The 15,244-nt window shown below is 43.3% G+C and overlaps 1 protein-coding gene across 1 annotated transcript; it reads left to right on the forward strand.

The window, feature by feature from the left end:
* The first annotated feature begins 1,700 nt into the window (after positions 1-1,700).
* Positions 1,701-7,229, forward strand: LOC115261069 (uncharacterized). The gene has a single exon (XM_062847845.1). It carries the CDS (start codon positions 1,701-1,703, stop codon positions 7,227-7,229), a length of 5,529 nt encoding a protein of 1,842 aa, XP_062703829.1.
* Positions 7,230-15,244: the final 8,015 nt, after the last annotated feature.

Here is a 15,244-nt window from a genome sequence, read left to right on the forward strand (position 1 = left end):
AAAGATTACTTGGAGACGAGCTCATGCATGGCAACGACAGACAGCGAGCCCCGTCAAAAATGGCAGACTACTTCCTCGGACTTGTTACCAAAGCTCGCCATTTGAGCGCAGCAGCTCCAGAAGTTGAACTTAGTATTTTTTAACCCTCGAGCAATCGCACTGTTGTATTTTGTACAACACGTTGAAAAAATCTCGCTTTATGTACTCAGCATTAGCTGACGCAGGTAGCCGACCGCGCGAGTTACAGAAGGTTAGGATTCAAAACTTACTGTTATAGACAAATAAGTACAAAATTTGTTCTGATAACTTTACTACGTTGTAAGATGCCAAGTGAATCATGAAAAGTATAGATGCAATCTAGTCACAGGTTTGGTTATTTTTAAGCTTCAAACAAATTGTTTAACACCAAAAATGTCCAAAACGCTAATAACAGCAAGCATTGGTTACATCATTCGTCAATGCGTTATACAGTCACACACACAATGCATATTTTATGCTTGTATGATTGTTATCTCTATAGAGACGAATGCCCCTTCAGGGTAAAGTCTCTATAAACAAAAAAAAAAAAAAAAAAAATTGTTATCTCATTTAATAGAAATAATAAAAAAAAAAATATATGAAGAGTTAGAAACATAAATAAGTGTTCAATGTTCTAAAAGCTCAAAAGGATGTGAGAAATAAACTTGTAGAAAAGCTTTCCTATTATTTTAACCTTGCCGTACGTACTAAATATTGAAATGTTTTGCGTATTAAGCAAAATTAAAAACAATTCATCAGATATATACCAGTAAATAACTTTTCTACGTAACTTGATTCCTCTATTTTTTAGCTGAATACACCAGCTAAATACACCATTACGTGTGAATAAACCATTAATGAATGATAAAACCAGGGTTTATTTTTATTTGTGTTTCGGACATTTTCGTATTTTACAATTTGTTTAAAACTTGAAAATAACCAAACCTGTTGCTACATTGCATCTGTTGGGGATCATACATGAAACCCGGATCTCAAAGGGTTAATAATCTTAAAACTAAACACGTAGAACATAAATTGTAAACCACACAAACACTTAGCAAAATTGTATCTACACACAGTACACGACCAACAATAATAACAATCACACACATGCAAATTGGCCCTAAGAGAACATTTTTATTGAACAATAAATTAGTTAGTACTCGACACTCGAAGCTTACACTCGTTCGCTAAACCATCCCTCGCTAGAAAGAAAGTCCCCAGTGAGCACGCGGTACAGTGAATCACGTGTCCCAAAATCCGTTCGTCGTCGCGAGTGTCCGTGGTGTTAATTTTGTGGCTGCCTAGGCCTGAAGAATAGTGTCGTCCCTAAAAACCTAGTGCGCGGTAAGTGATCGCGCCAACAGATTTGGTGCCGAAACCCGGGACCACGTTGCAGAAAGGTCTCGCAGGCAGCCATTGTCGTCGATCGTTCGACCACGTTGCGGTATCGCGCGCGCATTGTTCTCGCGCATCGCAGTGAATTTGGCCTTGAAGCGGGCAGCCCCTCGTCGACCCCGCTCATCTCTTCTCGATACTGCGATTTGCCGTTCGTTTTGCTGGCTCTGGTACCCGACTGGAACGACACGAACACGTGAGAGTCGACGATAAGGTAACCCAAATCGTCGATACCAGGTGGGTGACTTTTTTTTCCTACTACTACTACTACTACAGCACGCACAATGAAGAAACGTGCTTCTCGTTCGGTGGTGGCAAAATCAGCCAAGCTGAAAACGCTTTTGCGGCAAAGAGCGAACATTTTGGGCTCTGCCGCGTTGATCAAAAGGTTTAACGATCAATACCAACAAGGTCAATTCCACCAAGTCAAGGTGAGGATCGACACTCTCGATCGTTTGTGGGCTGATTTCGCACACATACAGGACGAGATCGAAGAAATCGAAGATGGCGTCACCGGTGATGAAATCGATGACGAAGAAGAGCCAACCATTTCTGCGCAACGGGTACAATTCCAAACAATGTACCACGAGCTGAAAGCTTCTCTCGTTAGTAAGCTGCCGCTGGATCCACCACCCTCCGGCTCAGCAGTCAATCGTCCTCCGGTCCAACCAATGCAGTCTGTGCGGTTGCCGGAAATCCACATCCCAGATTTTTGTGGCAATCCATCCAAATGGATAGCCTTTCGGGACATTTTTCGGTCCATGATCCATTCAAGCGTTCACCTCTCGTCGGTGCAGAAAATGCACTACCTGAAAGCGGCTCTCACAGGCGAGGCCGCGCGTATAATCGCAAATTTTGAAGTAAACTCCGACAACTATGCTGCAGCATGGAAATCAATTTGTGAGCGATATGATAATCCGAATCTACTACGGAAACATCATTTCGCGGCTCTTTTCGCTATTCCTTCGGTGAAGAGAGCTTCCTCATCGTCGCTATACGAGCTCGTTGATGAGTTCGACCATCATGTGGGAGTATTGGGTAAGCTGGATACGCCAGCTGACTTGTGGGACACAGTGCTCGTGGAAACCCTCAGTAAGCGTTTGGATCCTGCTACTCTGAAGGAGTGGGAGAACAGTTGCCATGAAAATGTGCGTCCCACGTACCAGCAACTAACCGAATTTGTGCGAAAAACATCGCGAGTGTTACAGTCTGTTAAACTGCTTCAAACGCCCAATCGCCCTGTCGAACCCAAACCCTCGAAACCTAAATCGATTTCCACCCACGTTGCTACGGAGGTTACAAACAAGTGTCCGCTTTGCAAGGACGCCCATCCTCTTTTCAAATGCGATCAGTTTGTCGGAATGGAGGTGAAACAACGCTTTGAGATGGTGAAGAAAAATGGATTGTGCATCAACTGCCTGAAGGGGTCACATCTCGCCAAGAACTGCAGCAGTGGAAGCTGCAGAAATTGCTTTAAGAAACACCACACCCTTTTGCATCTGCCGCCACTAGCCGTGGCTGCGAAACCGTCGTCGTCTCAAACAACGCTGGCGTGTTCTACGGCAGCCAGTGAAGTGATTCCTCCAGCTCAACCTCAAGTGTCGTCGAACTCGTCCGTAGTCGCCTCGCACTCGTTTTCCTCACCACCATCGCGCTCGCAACAGCCACCCGTTGGGGCTATGTCGTCTGGCCCGGTAAACTCGTTCTCGTATTCGGTCGTCGTTGCTCCCTCCTCGTCGCCGGTTGATCCGCCCGCTCCGCAATCGATCAGAAAAAGTCTCGAATTGAATTCTTCTCCTGTGGCCTCCTGTGTTACTCCGCAAAGCGTTCCCGTACGTGCCCCCTGCGATGAAGTTTTCCTATCAACGGTAGCTGTCAAGGTGAAAGACTCCAACGGCAACGCACGCTACGCTCGTGGGGTTCTGGATAGCTGCTCCCAAGCAAATTTCATCTCGGAAGCTCTGGCACGCAAGCTGGAGTTGAAACGCGATGGAATCAGCATCGATGTTAGTGGTATTGGTAAGGGAATCGTCCACATCCGTTCTAAAGTATTGATCAGGATCTCGTCTCGCTTCGGTGGATTAGACTACCCTCTCGAATGTCTCGTTATACCACAAATCACGGTCACGCTTCCAAGTAAGCACATCGACATTTCGGACTGGAATCTCCCCAACAACGTCCCTCTCGCAGACCCGAGGTTCAACATCAGCTCCGGGGTCGATATCCTCGTTGGTGGAGAACTGTTCTACTCCCTAATGCTCTCGCATACGATCAATCTACGTGCTGGTTTCCCGATACTTCAAAAGACTGTTTTCGGGTACGTTGTCGCCGGTCGGTTATCAACAGCATCTCGTACTACTCCGATTCGTGTAGTCAGCGCTACCACTAGTCTCGATAATAAACTGCAGCGCTTTTGGGAGGTCGAAAACTTCGACGGATATAAGGCGATGACTCCGTTGGAAGAAGCGTGTGAGGAGCATTTCCGAAGCCCAGTCAGTCGAACAAGTGATGGTCGCTACATGGTTCGCCTTCCGGTACGGGACGAAATGGTTCAATTGCTGGGAGATTCTTTCGCGGTGGCACAACGCCGATTCTGGGCAATAGAGCGGAAATTTGCGTCAAACCACGAGTTTAAGAGCGAATACGCGAAGTTCATGGAGGAGTACGCAACACTTGGCCATATGGAGTTGAGTCCTCGCGTCGAAATTCCCCAGTTTGTACTGCCACACCATGCCATCTTCCGCCTCGATAGCTCCACCACGAAGACCCGCGTTGTCTTCGACGCCACCTGTAAGGGCAGTTCCCAGTTGTCGTTGAATGATGTGCTACTCGTCGGTCCGATCGTGCAACCTCCTCTTCTCGCTATCGTCCTCAACTGGCGGATCCCTCGTTTTGTTTTCAAGGCTGATATAGAGAAGATGTTCCGCCAGATTTGGGTTCATTCTCTGGACCGCAGGTTTCTGCAAGTGCTGTGGCGGACAAGTGCAACCCAACCTCTTCAGCGATACCAGCTCACCACGGTGACCTACGGGACGTCATGCGCACCTTACCTGGCCACACGTGTGCTTAACCAATTGGCAGAGGATGAAGGGCACCGATATCCGCTTGGTGCAAAGGTCATCCGGAGAGGATTCTACATGGACGATGCTCTTTCAGGAGAAGACGACCTGGAAACTGCTGTTGAGACAGTGATACAGCTGACGGAACTACTGAATCTTGGAGGCTTCAACTTGAGGAAATGGAGCTCCAATGATCCTCGGATTCTGGCTCACTTGCCGGATGAACTGAAGGAATTCGCGCCGGAAACTGAAATCGACGATTCCGGAAACATAAAAACGCTAGGTTTGTTGTGGTCGCACGTCACCGATGAGTTTGGATTCAAAATCCCATCGCTTCCGCCCTCGAACAAGGTCTCCAAACGAGTGGTGGCCTCCGAGATGGCACAGTTATTCGACCCACTCGGACTGGTCGGATCAGTGGTGATGAGTGCCAAAATGTTTATTCAGAAGCTGTGGGCGATAGGAATTCCTTGGGATGATGACCTTCCGGAGAACCTTCGAGATTGGTGGCTGCGTTTCCGTGAAGAAATTCCGCAATTAGCAGACCTGAAGATCCCACGTCGAGTTCTCGCGAACGACTTCAACAGCTACACATTGCATTGCTTCTGCGATGCTTCCGACCACGGCTACGGCGCCTGTGTCTACGTGGTTTCGTCGAATGGGGCTGGAAATTACTACAGCCAACTTCTCATAGCCAAATCGAGAGTCGCACCACTGCGTGGACTTACAACACCGAAACTTGAACTCTGTGCTGCTGTGTTAGGATGTCAACTACTGGATCAAGTCCGAAGCACGACTAGATTCACCGGAGTAGTGACGTTCTGGTCGGATTCCAGTATAGTTCTACACTGGATTCGATCGCCGCCCACCGTTTGGAAGGTGTTCGTGTCGAATAGAATAGTAGAAATACAGAAACTATCGATCCACGACAGCTGGCGCCATGTTCCGTCGAAGGCCAATCCGGCGGACAGGATATCTCGTGGAGTTTTACCGTCAGAAATACTCGAAGATTCGCTGTGGTGGCACGGGCCTAACTTTCTCGTTCAGGCCGTCGACACTTGGCCTGAAGACATCGTGTCGCTCACTCGCGAAGAACAGGAAGTTCGTGACGCGGAAGCTCGCCAGGTGGTTTCCTTCGCGGTGACCCAGGTTGAACACTCGATCATCCATAGATATTCGGATCTTGGAAGGTTGCTTCGGGTAGTTAGTTACTGCTTCCGATTCTGTCGAAACGCTCTAAGTCCGCAAAATCGTCGCAAAGTTGGTCCTCTTCAGCCGCCCGAAGTGGACTACTCGCTCAAATCGCTCATTCGTTCCGTCCAAAGTACAGAATTCCCAGAAGAAATTCGTTGTCTCTCTGCGAATCCTCAGCGGCGACTGACCAGCAAGGACCGGAAACTCCAATCGTCGTTCAAGTCGCTCAACCCGTTTCTGGACAACACAGGCCTCCTACGGATAGGAGGACGCTTAGCAAAGCTGTCGGCCTCTTTGGATACCAGAGCACCAATTCTTCTACCGGCCAAACATCATCTGTCTTGGTTAATCGCTCGCTCCCTTCATCTAAGGACTCTTCATGGAGGACCAACCCTGCTACTGTCTACTATTCGGCAAAGATTCTGGCCTCTGCGTGGACGCGATCTCGTTCGTAAAGTCGTTCGGCAGTGTGTGACCTGCTTTCGCTGCGCCCCGAAGCCGACGGAGCAGTTCATGGCTCCTCTACCGTCTGTGCGAATCACGCCGGCACGAGTGTTCGCGAATAGTGGTATGGACTACTGTGGGCCCTTCGGTATTCGCCCGTTAGTTGGGAGGGGAGCAAACGTGAAAATGTACGTCGCTGTGTTCGTTTGTATGGTGGTGAAGGCGGTACACCTCGAGGTAGTCACCGACCTTACGTCCATTGCGTGTATCAATGCGGTGAAACGGTTCATCGCACGTCGCGGTCGCGTAGTGAATTTGTATTGCGACAACTCGACAGCATTCGTCGGCGCTGATCGAGAACTGAGGCAGCTACGTCGTCAGTATCTTCAGCAGTATTCGACAGAACAGTGGAATGGATACTGCCTGGAGAGTGGAATAACGTTCCACTTTATCCCTCCTCGTTCCCCCCACCACGGTGGCCTGTGGGAAGCGGGGGTCAAATCGTTTAAGCACCATCTGCGTAGAATTCTTGGCTGTCGGTCGTTCACTTTGGAGGAGTTCAACACTACAGTGGCCCAAATCGAAAGTATGCTGAACTCTCGCCCTCTGTCGCCACTGTCTAGTCACCCGCAGGATCTGTCCAGCCTAACTCCCGGTCACTTCCTTGTGGGAGAACCTTTATTCTCTATTCCAGAGCCCGACTACACCTCACATCTTGTTGGTCGGCTCAACCGTTACCAGGAGATGAAGCGCAGTGTCCAGGATTTCTGGAAACGCTGGGCACGAGAGTACGTCAGCGAGCTCCATCAGCGCTCAAAGTGGCAACGTGTGCGGGACGAAGTGAAGGTGGGATCCTTGGTCCTGCTGAAGCAAGAAGGTCTTCCACCCCTGGAATGGAACTTGGGTCGTGTCGTAGCGGTATCACCAGGATCGGACGGCCACGTTCGGGTCGTCGAGGTTCGAACAGCGAAAGGATACTACACACGAGCAGTGACTGAAGTCTTTCTGCTACCTATCGAAGAACCAGTCGTTGAAATGACCGAAGCGGATCAGGAGAATAGACCAACCGGTCCATCACGCCAAAACGAAGCAGAATCGACTATCGGAGATCATTGAAACAACCGTTTCAACGGCGGCCGGCGTGTTGGGGATCATACATGAAACCCGGATCTCAAAGGGTTAATAATCTTAAAACTAAACACGTAGAACATAAATTGTAAACCACACAAACACTTAGCAAAATTGTATCTACACACAGTACACGACCAACAATAATAACAATCACACACATGCAAATTGGCCCTAAGAGAACATTTTTATTGAACAATAAATTAGTTAGTACTCGACACTCGAAGCTTACACTCGTTCGCTAAACCATCCCTCGCTAGAAAGAAAGTCCCCAGTGAGCACGCGGTACAGTGAATCACGTGTCCCAAAATCCGTTCGTCGTCGCGAGTGTCCGTGGTGTTAATTTTGTGGCTGCCTAGGCCTGAAGAATAGTGTCGTCCCTAAAAACCTAGTGCGCGGTAAGTGATCGCGCCAACAGCATCTATACTTTTTATGGTTTATTTGGCATCTTACAACGTAGTAATTTATCAGCACAAATTTTGTACTAATTAACCTAAAACAGTAAGCTTCGAATCCTATTAAAAAAAACATCAAAAATCATGTCTATGAAAAAAAAATACATGAAAGCTAAGGTATATTTTAGGTGATTGCCGAGGAAAAAACATGCCCGTCTGCAAAAACATCCTATATACATTTTGCGAGGTTTTCGGGAACTTTGTATATAAAATCAATGCATATTTTGTTTTTCAAACTAATTTCCTCGATATAAAATTTTATTTTAGTATTTTTTATTAATAGGGGTAGGCGGGGCAATATGGACACCCTAAGGTTTTTGCCAACTTTACCTGGCAAGATATCAAAAAAAATTAGTTTTTTGATACATGTATCCTTTTAAAGTCTATTTAGCATCTATTGCATAAGAATGCTCACGATTAAAAATGATTTATCCACTTCAAAAAATGTTATGAAAAATGTTAGTTTTTCATGACCGTCTTCTAGCATACGGGGCAGAATGGACACCCCCATGGGGCAATATGGACACCATGAGACTTTTACGATTTTCGTACATTTCTTACACCTATAAAGTCATTTCATTACAAAACAACTATTATGGATGAATAATACGCCGAAGTAGTTCATTTTTGTTCAGTTAATTTAAACTCAGGCTGTTTTGGATAAAGTTTCGTTTTTGTCGGCATGTACAGCTGTGCCTAGAACAACTATTTTCCACTGCTGTCGTTTTTTTGACCAATTTGTTTCACCCTATGTCTACTATAGTGAACATTTAACCGAAAATATACTGAAATCGAAGAATTTGGTTGGTTTGTGATTTTGGTTATATTTTTCCCTTACCGCTTCTCCCAAAAAGGTGAGTGTCCATTTTGCCCCGGCAGCAGAAGATATTTCCAAACTTGATTTTTGATATAATAAAGAAGAAAATATAAACATGTTAAGCATGTAGATACAGCAAAACTACTTGCAAGTGTTCTAGAAATATCAGGTTTTAATCAACCTGCAATAAATTAATCACTAAATCTTATTTTAGATGGTGTGAAAATTATAATTTCCATGCACAAAAAACGGAGGACGCAACTTTTTCTTGTAAAATCAAGTATAATTTTAATTTCAAGTGTTTCTTTCCTGAAACTACGTTTTAGACAAATGCACTATATTCTCCATTCATTAAAAGTTCAAAAAAGTTCGCATATTTCAAAATATTGAGGGTGTCCGTTCTGCCCCGGGTGTCCATATTGCCCCGCCTACCCCTATATCTCGAAAAAGGACAAATCATTAAAATTTTGTTTAAAGACGTATTTTTAATGAAAAATTTCGAGTTTAGGTAGGTATTTTATAAAACGGCTAATATCTCTAGAATAGTAGGCTTTGGAAATTTGACGACTTCAGCCAACTTTTTCAGCATAAATAGCCGAACAACTTTGCCGAAGACACCATATTGCTAAAACGTAATTTGGCCAAAATGACTTATAGGACCTTTACGCGAATAACATAAGAAAAATTGATTATCGCTCATCTCGACATCTCGATGAGCTAGAGGTTTTTTGCGTGTATTTTCAGTCTTGTCCCAGTGTACAATGTAGAAGATACTGGACCCAAAAATTGGAGGTATCCAGCGAATAAATGGAGAAACAACGGATATAAACGAAGCGGCGCTTACAATTCGTGCCGTGAAAGCAAATACTGCTGAAATCCTGGATGAAAGCGAAGGCGATCATGTTCCTGTGGCTAACATATTTGATGATTCTGAGGAGCTCTTGCATGAGCAGACCGAGAGCTACCATGCTAGTAATCATCTCGAGGGGTCCCCTCTAATATCATTTCAGGTTGATGACTTGACCAAACCACTTTTGATAGACAGTCAATGGTAGCGAACTTAGCTGTATAGCCCATTTTGGAGTTCAAGAGGAATCGCTCAAGAAACTTCTTGAACGATTCCTGGTAGAAACTTTCTACGGTGACTGCCATTTGAACTGTCATTTCTTCGTACTGCGTACTGCGATTGAAGAAAAAACGGTTTCTTGAGCGATTCAGCCAAGGAATTTCCCATGCATCAAGATAGGCCGAGAAATTTCTTCTGATCTGCAAACAGCATGCACTGTAGCTGCTGCCTTGGTTGCTACTGTTTCTGGGGGTGGTGATGCCTACCACCACCCCATGCAACAACGGCAACAACAGTGCTGCTAATAAAACAAAACAAAAAGCCGTTCTTTGGATCACTAATCGGTAATACATAAATCAATAACTTTCTCCACAAGCATCCAATTGTTTTGCGGTCTTCGAAGGAAAGTTTCATAAATGATTTTTCTACAAGAAGCATTGATCGATTTGAATGAAGGAGACAAGGGGCGACCTCTGGGATTTTTTGTTTGAAAGTGTAACTTTTAGTAAATCCTATGAAAACTTTGAACCGCTTGCGCTAAATTATAGTTTCACCGATTGCTCTGAAATTTTGTACAGTTCATATGGGACCTAAATGGGATCTAAAAAGTCGACTGGAGCGAGGATTCATTTTTTATACAAGCGTGTCCCATACTAGTGCACAATCGACTTAAATTTCAGCTACGTCAGTGCAGTGGAAATTGATATTTGCTTCTTCAAAATCGCGAGGCAAATTGTTAGAAAGAGAGGGAAGATAGGAAAAATTACACGTCGTCCCGTGCGGCCTTAAAAGCTTGTCAAAACGTCTAAGGGACTGTCCATAAACTACGTAGACTCTGAGGGGGGGGGTCTGGCCAAAGTCTACGCTTTATACAAATTTTAAAATTTTTGTATGCACAAAAGTCTACGAGGGGAGAGGGGGGTCTGAGATGGCCATAAGGTGAAACGGGACGCCGTGTTATTTTTCCTATCTTGCCTCTCTTTCTAACAATTTGCCTCGCGATTTTGAAGATGGTAATCTCGAGTTCTATCGCACTGAAGATGCTGAAAAACAATCAGCATATGCACTGCAAGTGAGCATACACAGTGATAGGTTTTTGTTGCAAAATAAAAAGTAGAATCTGAGATTACCATCTTAGTAGCAACAGAGCAATGGCGGATATTTCCCCGACCGTCCCGTCTCCCGTCCGCCCATAAAAGAGTCTACGTAGTTTATGGACAGCGCGTAATACAGATCCGACAAAGATTTTATTTTCACTCACGTCTCCAAAGACTTGAAAATATTTCATACTAGCTGTCCCGGCAAACTTTGTCTTGCCAAGCTGTGATGTTTTGACAACTGTTGAGCTCATAACGTCATCGCACTCTAGATTGATTTAATTTTAATCATGCTGAATTTGTTCCCGGCCCATAAAAAATCAGTATTTTCACAATTTTCATACTTTTATAAAAGATTTTCGTAACTTTTTCTGCATATAAACACAGCCACCATGAATACGATTCAAACCCTGCATAAGTCATCCTGATCGGTTCACCCGTTCGTGAGTTTTGTTGCCTCAAAGGGAATTCAAACTTATTTTTATATATATAGATATGTATTTGTTTATGTTACGAATTTCTATGTCAGTTTATTCAATTATGTCACCATCAAAAATGAGATTTTTTTAGTTGTTTAGATAATAAACTAAATTTTAAAACAGCTTCTTTTTCCAACGCTTTCCTTTCTAAGTCAGTGTGTTGTTGGTAGATGCTCAAACACAAGATTCAAAACAAGAGAACAGTGGATCTCATAGACTTAACTAATGCATCTTTTTGTTTTAATTTCCTTAGGTAGCAATATATGTTACACCACATTGGACAAACCACACTCTACAGGGTCAGGCCCCTTTAGTTCCAAGCGAAAGATTGTGAATCGCTCCATATTCCCTGATAAAATCGATTGTCTTCGGGCAGGATTAAATATGTTACGCGTTGTTGGTGGCTTGTCGTTGTGTTTTTTATTATTGGCTACCACCAATTCGCGCGACTGGCTGTATACCCATACTAAAAGTCGAAATGACACATAAAATTGACAGCATGCTCCACTCCGAACGAGCTGTGTACATACGTACTCAGCAGTAGCAATAGTCCAGTAGGTAAACGAAGCTGTAATATCATAACGTTGTCTCAGCATGACCTAATAATGATGCAGGCGCCTTTTTCGCCTGGACGCCTGCTGGACGGAGACCTGTAAGAGCGGGCTTAGGAAGGTTCAAACTTCACGGTTGACGTAAATCCCGGTTGATGATTTTGATTGGCTTTTTCAAAACAAGGGATTTCAAAACGACTTGTCTTGCATTGCCCGACGTTTCCGTCTAGTGTATTTGGTCTTTTTCAAGGGTAAAACTGACTGTCATTCTTCGTGACATTGATTTATGTCGCGAGTTTTATTTTGGGTATCTTATATGTGAAATAGCTATTACATTTTTGTTTTTGGGACACTGGACTGAATATACTAACATCAACACACAGGTCGGCGATAATAAGTGTGTTCAGTCCAAGGAAGCGAAAGACAGTTCACCCATGAAAAAGGCCAAATACAAATTGCCGAAACGTCGGGTAACACAAAGCAAGCCGTTTTGAAAACCCTTAGACTGATGAGAAAGCCAATGAAAAACATCAATACAGACCAGTTGCAATTTGAATTATTACTTTGCCAAACTTTCAGACCAGTCTATCATCCAGCTTCCACGCGGGAGGCCAAAATCCAAGCATACCTCTCTATACCCGGAGTGTAGATTTATGCTTAAATTGAGATAATTTCCTCACTCCACATTCGCCGAATCGGCATGTGCCCGCTGGAGAGCCCGTGCCAGCCAGCCAGTGAGCCACAGTCACCCCCGAACCAATCAAACCGAGGAAAGTCCACACTTAAACCTTACAGAACAGGAAAGTCGCCGCGGCTGAGAGGCATAGGAAACCGTGCAAAAAATGCCAATTTCATATTGGTCCAGTCGGTAGGCAAGTACTAGCATCAACTAACCGTCGTCGTCGGCGTTGTTGTCGTAGCTGCTGGTGGTTAGTTTGCTGATTGCTCTACATTCGCTTATGTAATCCGTATAGGAGAGTGCGCGAAAATCTACAAAAGTTTAATTTTTGCATGAATCAAAACGTGCATAGTGGGGATCTGGGTAAAGTGCGCTATTGAAATACAACGGTCAACTCTAATGTTTATCAGCCTCATGATGAGCATTACAGATGAATACTTAATCAATTCTATTTCGAACGATTTCAAAGCAAAAAGTAGTGCATTTCACCCCCACTTCCCCCAACCCGACTGGCGCCCACACGTACACCTCTCCTGAAGAGAGCTGGAAGTCACCAGCGCAAGGCATTCCCTTATGGTGGTTATGCTTCTTATGTGATTGGAAGCTGTGTGCTGTGTGTGATGTTGGTCCAGGACCTTTTTTTCTGCGGTGTGGTGACGAGGAAAGGGGAATATTATGCGCGGACTTACGACTTTGATAGGCGATAATGCGGGTGAGGGCGGAGCAGAAAACGTGACCATTCTTTTGCATGCTAATTTATGTAAGCCGAGCGGGGACTTTCGGTTAATCGAATGTTGAGAAAGTGGTTAGGAATGGAATGGGCCAGTTATTTGAAGAACTATTTCGATTTCCGTTGACGTCATTTGGATTACGTATAGGTAGTTACTGTTCATCTAATTGAGCCATTTACTGAAAACATCTTCTTCTTACCATAACATTCCAGCTGAGATAAATCCTGCTTCAGCAGAAAACCCACAATTATTAATGTCCTCTGCCAATTTGGATATCGTGTAGTAGGCATGAAGTTACTGTAGGCCCACTGAAGTCCAGATAATTTCAATAATGAAAAGTTTCGGAAATCAAGCCTTTGATAACGCTTACTGAATACTTATTCCACATAATGATCATGTTGATATGCAGCCATTTCATAGAAAAGCGATATAGTCGTGATACATCGATTTAGTGTACATTTCAATTTTCGGAATACCTATAGTATCGAATTTTACATAAATTCGAAGCATTTTTTTAATCATTGTATGCCAACATGACACGAATGCCACAATAATGGTAAAGTGTCGTTAGCAAAATGTAATAATGATAATAATAATAATAAAATAATAATAACAATAATGATAACAATAATAATTGTATGCCAAAATGTACCAAAACATATGAAAACTACATAATAACTGAGTTTATGTTAAAAAAAAAATTCGGAGTTCTTGGCATATAGCAATTCTTGCTAAACAACGAATAAGGCAGCATCCATTTATTACGTAACGCTAAAATCGACATTTTTAGACCCCCCCCTCCCCCCTCCGTAACGCTTTTTTGTATGAAAATCCTAAAATTATTGTATGGACCATAACGCTCAGCCGTACTTGTACCCCCCCGTCCCGATAAAGCGTTACGTAATTTGTGGACGGCGCCTAAACCACTATCTCGCTAGCTTGCTACGATCGAAATCTTTTGTCTCCAAAAATAAGTATGGTTGATTCAAAAACCAATATTTTGAGAAATATATATACACAATATTGTGGATTTACAGGCTACTTGTATTCTACCGGTCGCTTCAGTATGGCCTCCAAAGTAGCCGTTTTAAAAAAAGAGTAACTTAAAAATTATTTTAAACATTTTTATTATTTGCGCTATTCCTCGTTGGCACTAGCTACTCAGCGACATTCATTTTTTGACAATCAAGTTGATTTTTATATGAAAACGGCTACTTAAGTAACCGGTAGAATACATGTAGCCGGTAAATCCACAATAACGTTATTTTCATAAATGTCCCAAAAAAGTTCAGAATTTCATTCAGGGATTCCCTTGAAAATGTCTCCGAGGATTTACCATGAAATTCCTTTACGACTTGCTTAAAAAAATCCGAGTTGCTTTAGAAATTCCTGCAAAGGATCCCTTATGAAATTCCTCAAGGGGTTCTTTCGAAAATTTAGGCATTTTTGACAAGCACTTGATAGAGCGTAGTTACTGGTTGTGCTGTATTTGCCGAACGATCTTTCTATAAAAGTAGTGCAGTGTAGTTTAAACGGTAACTATAAGACTTGCTTACCCACCCATTCGGGATACAATTCGAACAGAGATTGTTGAAAAAATCTCCCAGAGATTACTTCAGAAAATCTTCTGGATATTTGTTCAGAATCTTTTTCAGTCATACATTTAGAAAATCTTCATAAACAATTCTTGGGAAATTCTTCTAAAAAAAATCTTAAAAAAACAAACTTTCGGAAATTTGTCCGAGTTATTCGGCCAAAAATAACCCACCAATTCTTTAAAAAAATCTTCCATGGATTCATTTGGAAATATTCTTCACGGATTTGTTTAGAAATTCCTCCTATTCTGCAAATTCCAAAAGAATTCCTTCTTGCTAGATTTACTTTTGCAATTTCTCCATTTTTATCAATATTCCTTGAATTTGAGCAGCAATTCCTCCAGGGATTCTTTCAAAAAATTCGTTCAGAAATTTCTCCGGATATTCCTTTAATAAACTTTCTCCAATGCCTTCAGAAACAATTCCAGAGTTTTTCAGAAAATGTTTCAAAAGTTCCTTAAAAAATTTTTACTGGGGTTTGTTTTGAAATACTTCTAAGAATTTCACCAGAAATTCTCACAGCAGCTTGCGAA

This window comes from Aedes albopictus, chromosome 2, assembly GCF_035046485.1.
Source record: "Aedes albopictus strain Foshan chromosome 2, AalbF5, whole genome shotgun sequence".
In the NCBI taxonomy this organism is placed as follows: domain Eukaryota; kingdom Metazoa; phylum Arthropoda; class Insecta; order Diptera; family Culicidae; genus Aedes; species Aedes albopictus.

Bases quoted from the DNA above. Each gene is read 5' to 3' on its own strand.
- LOC115261069 (XM_062847845.1), top strand. From the start codon at position 1,701: ATGAAGAAACGTGCTTCTCGTTCGGTGGTGGCAAAATCAGCCAAGCTG.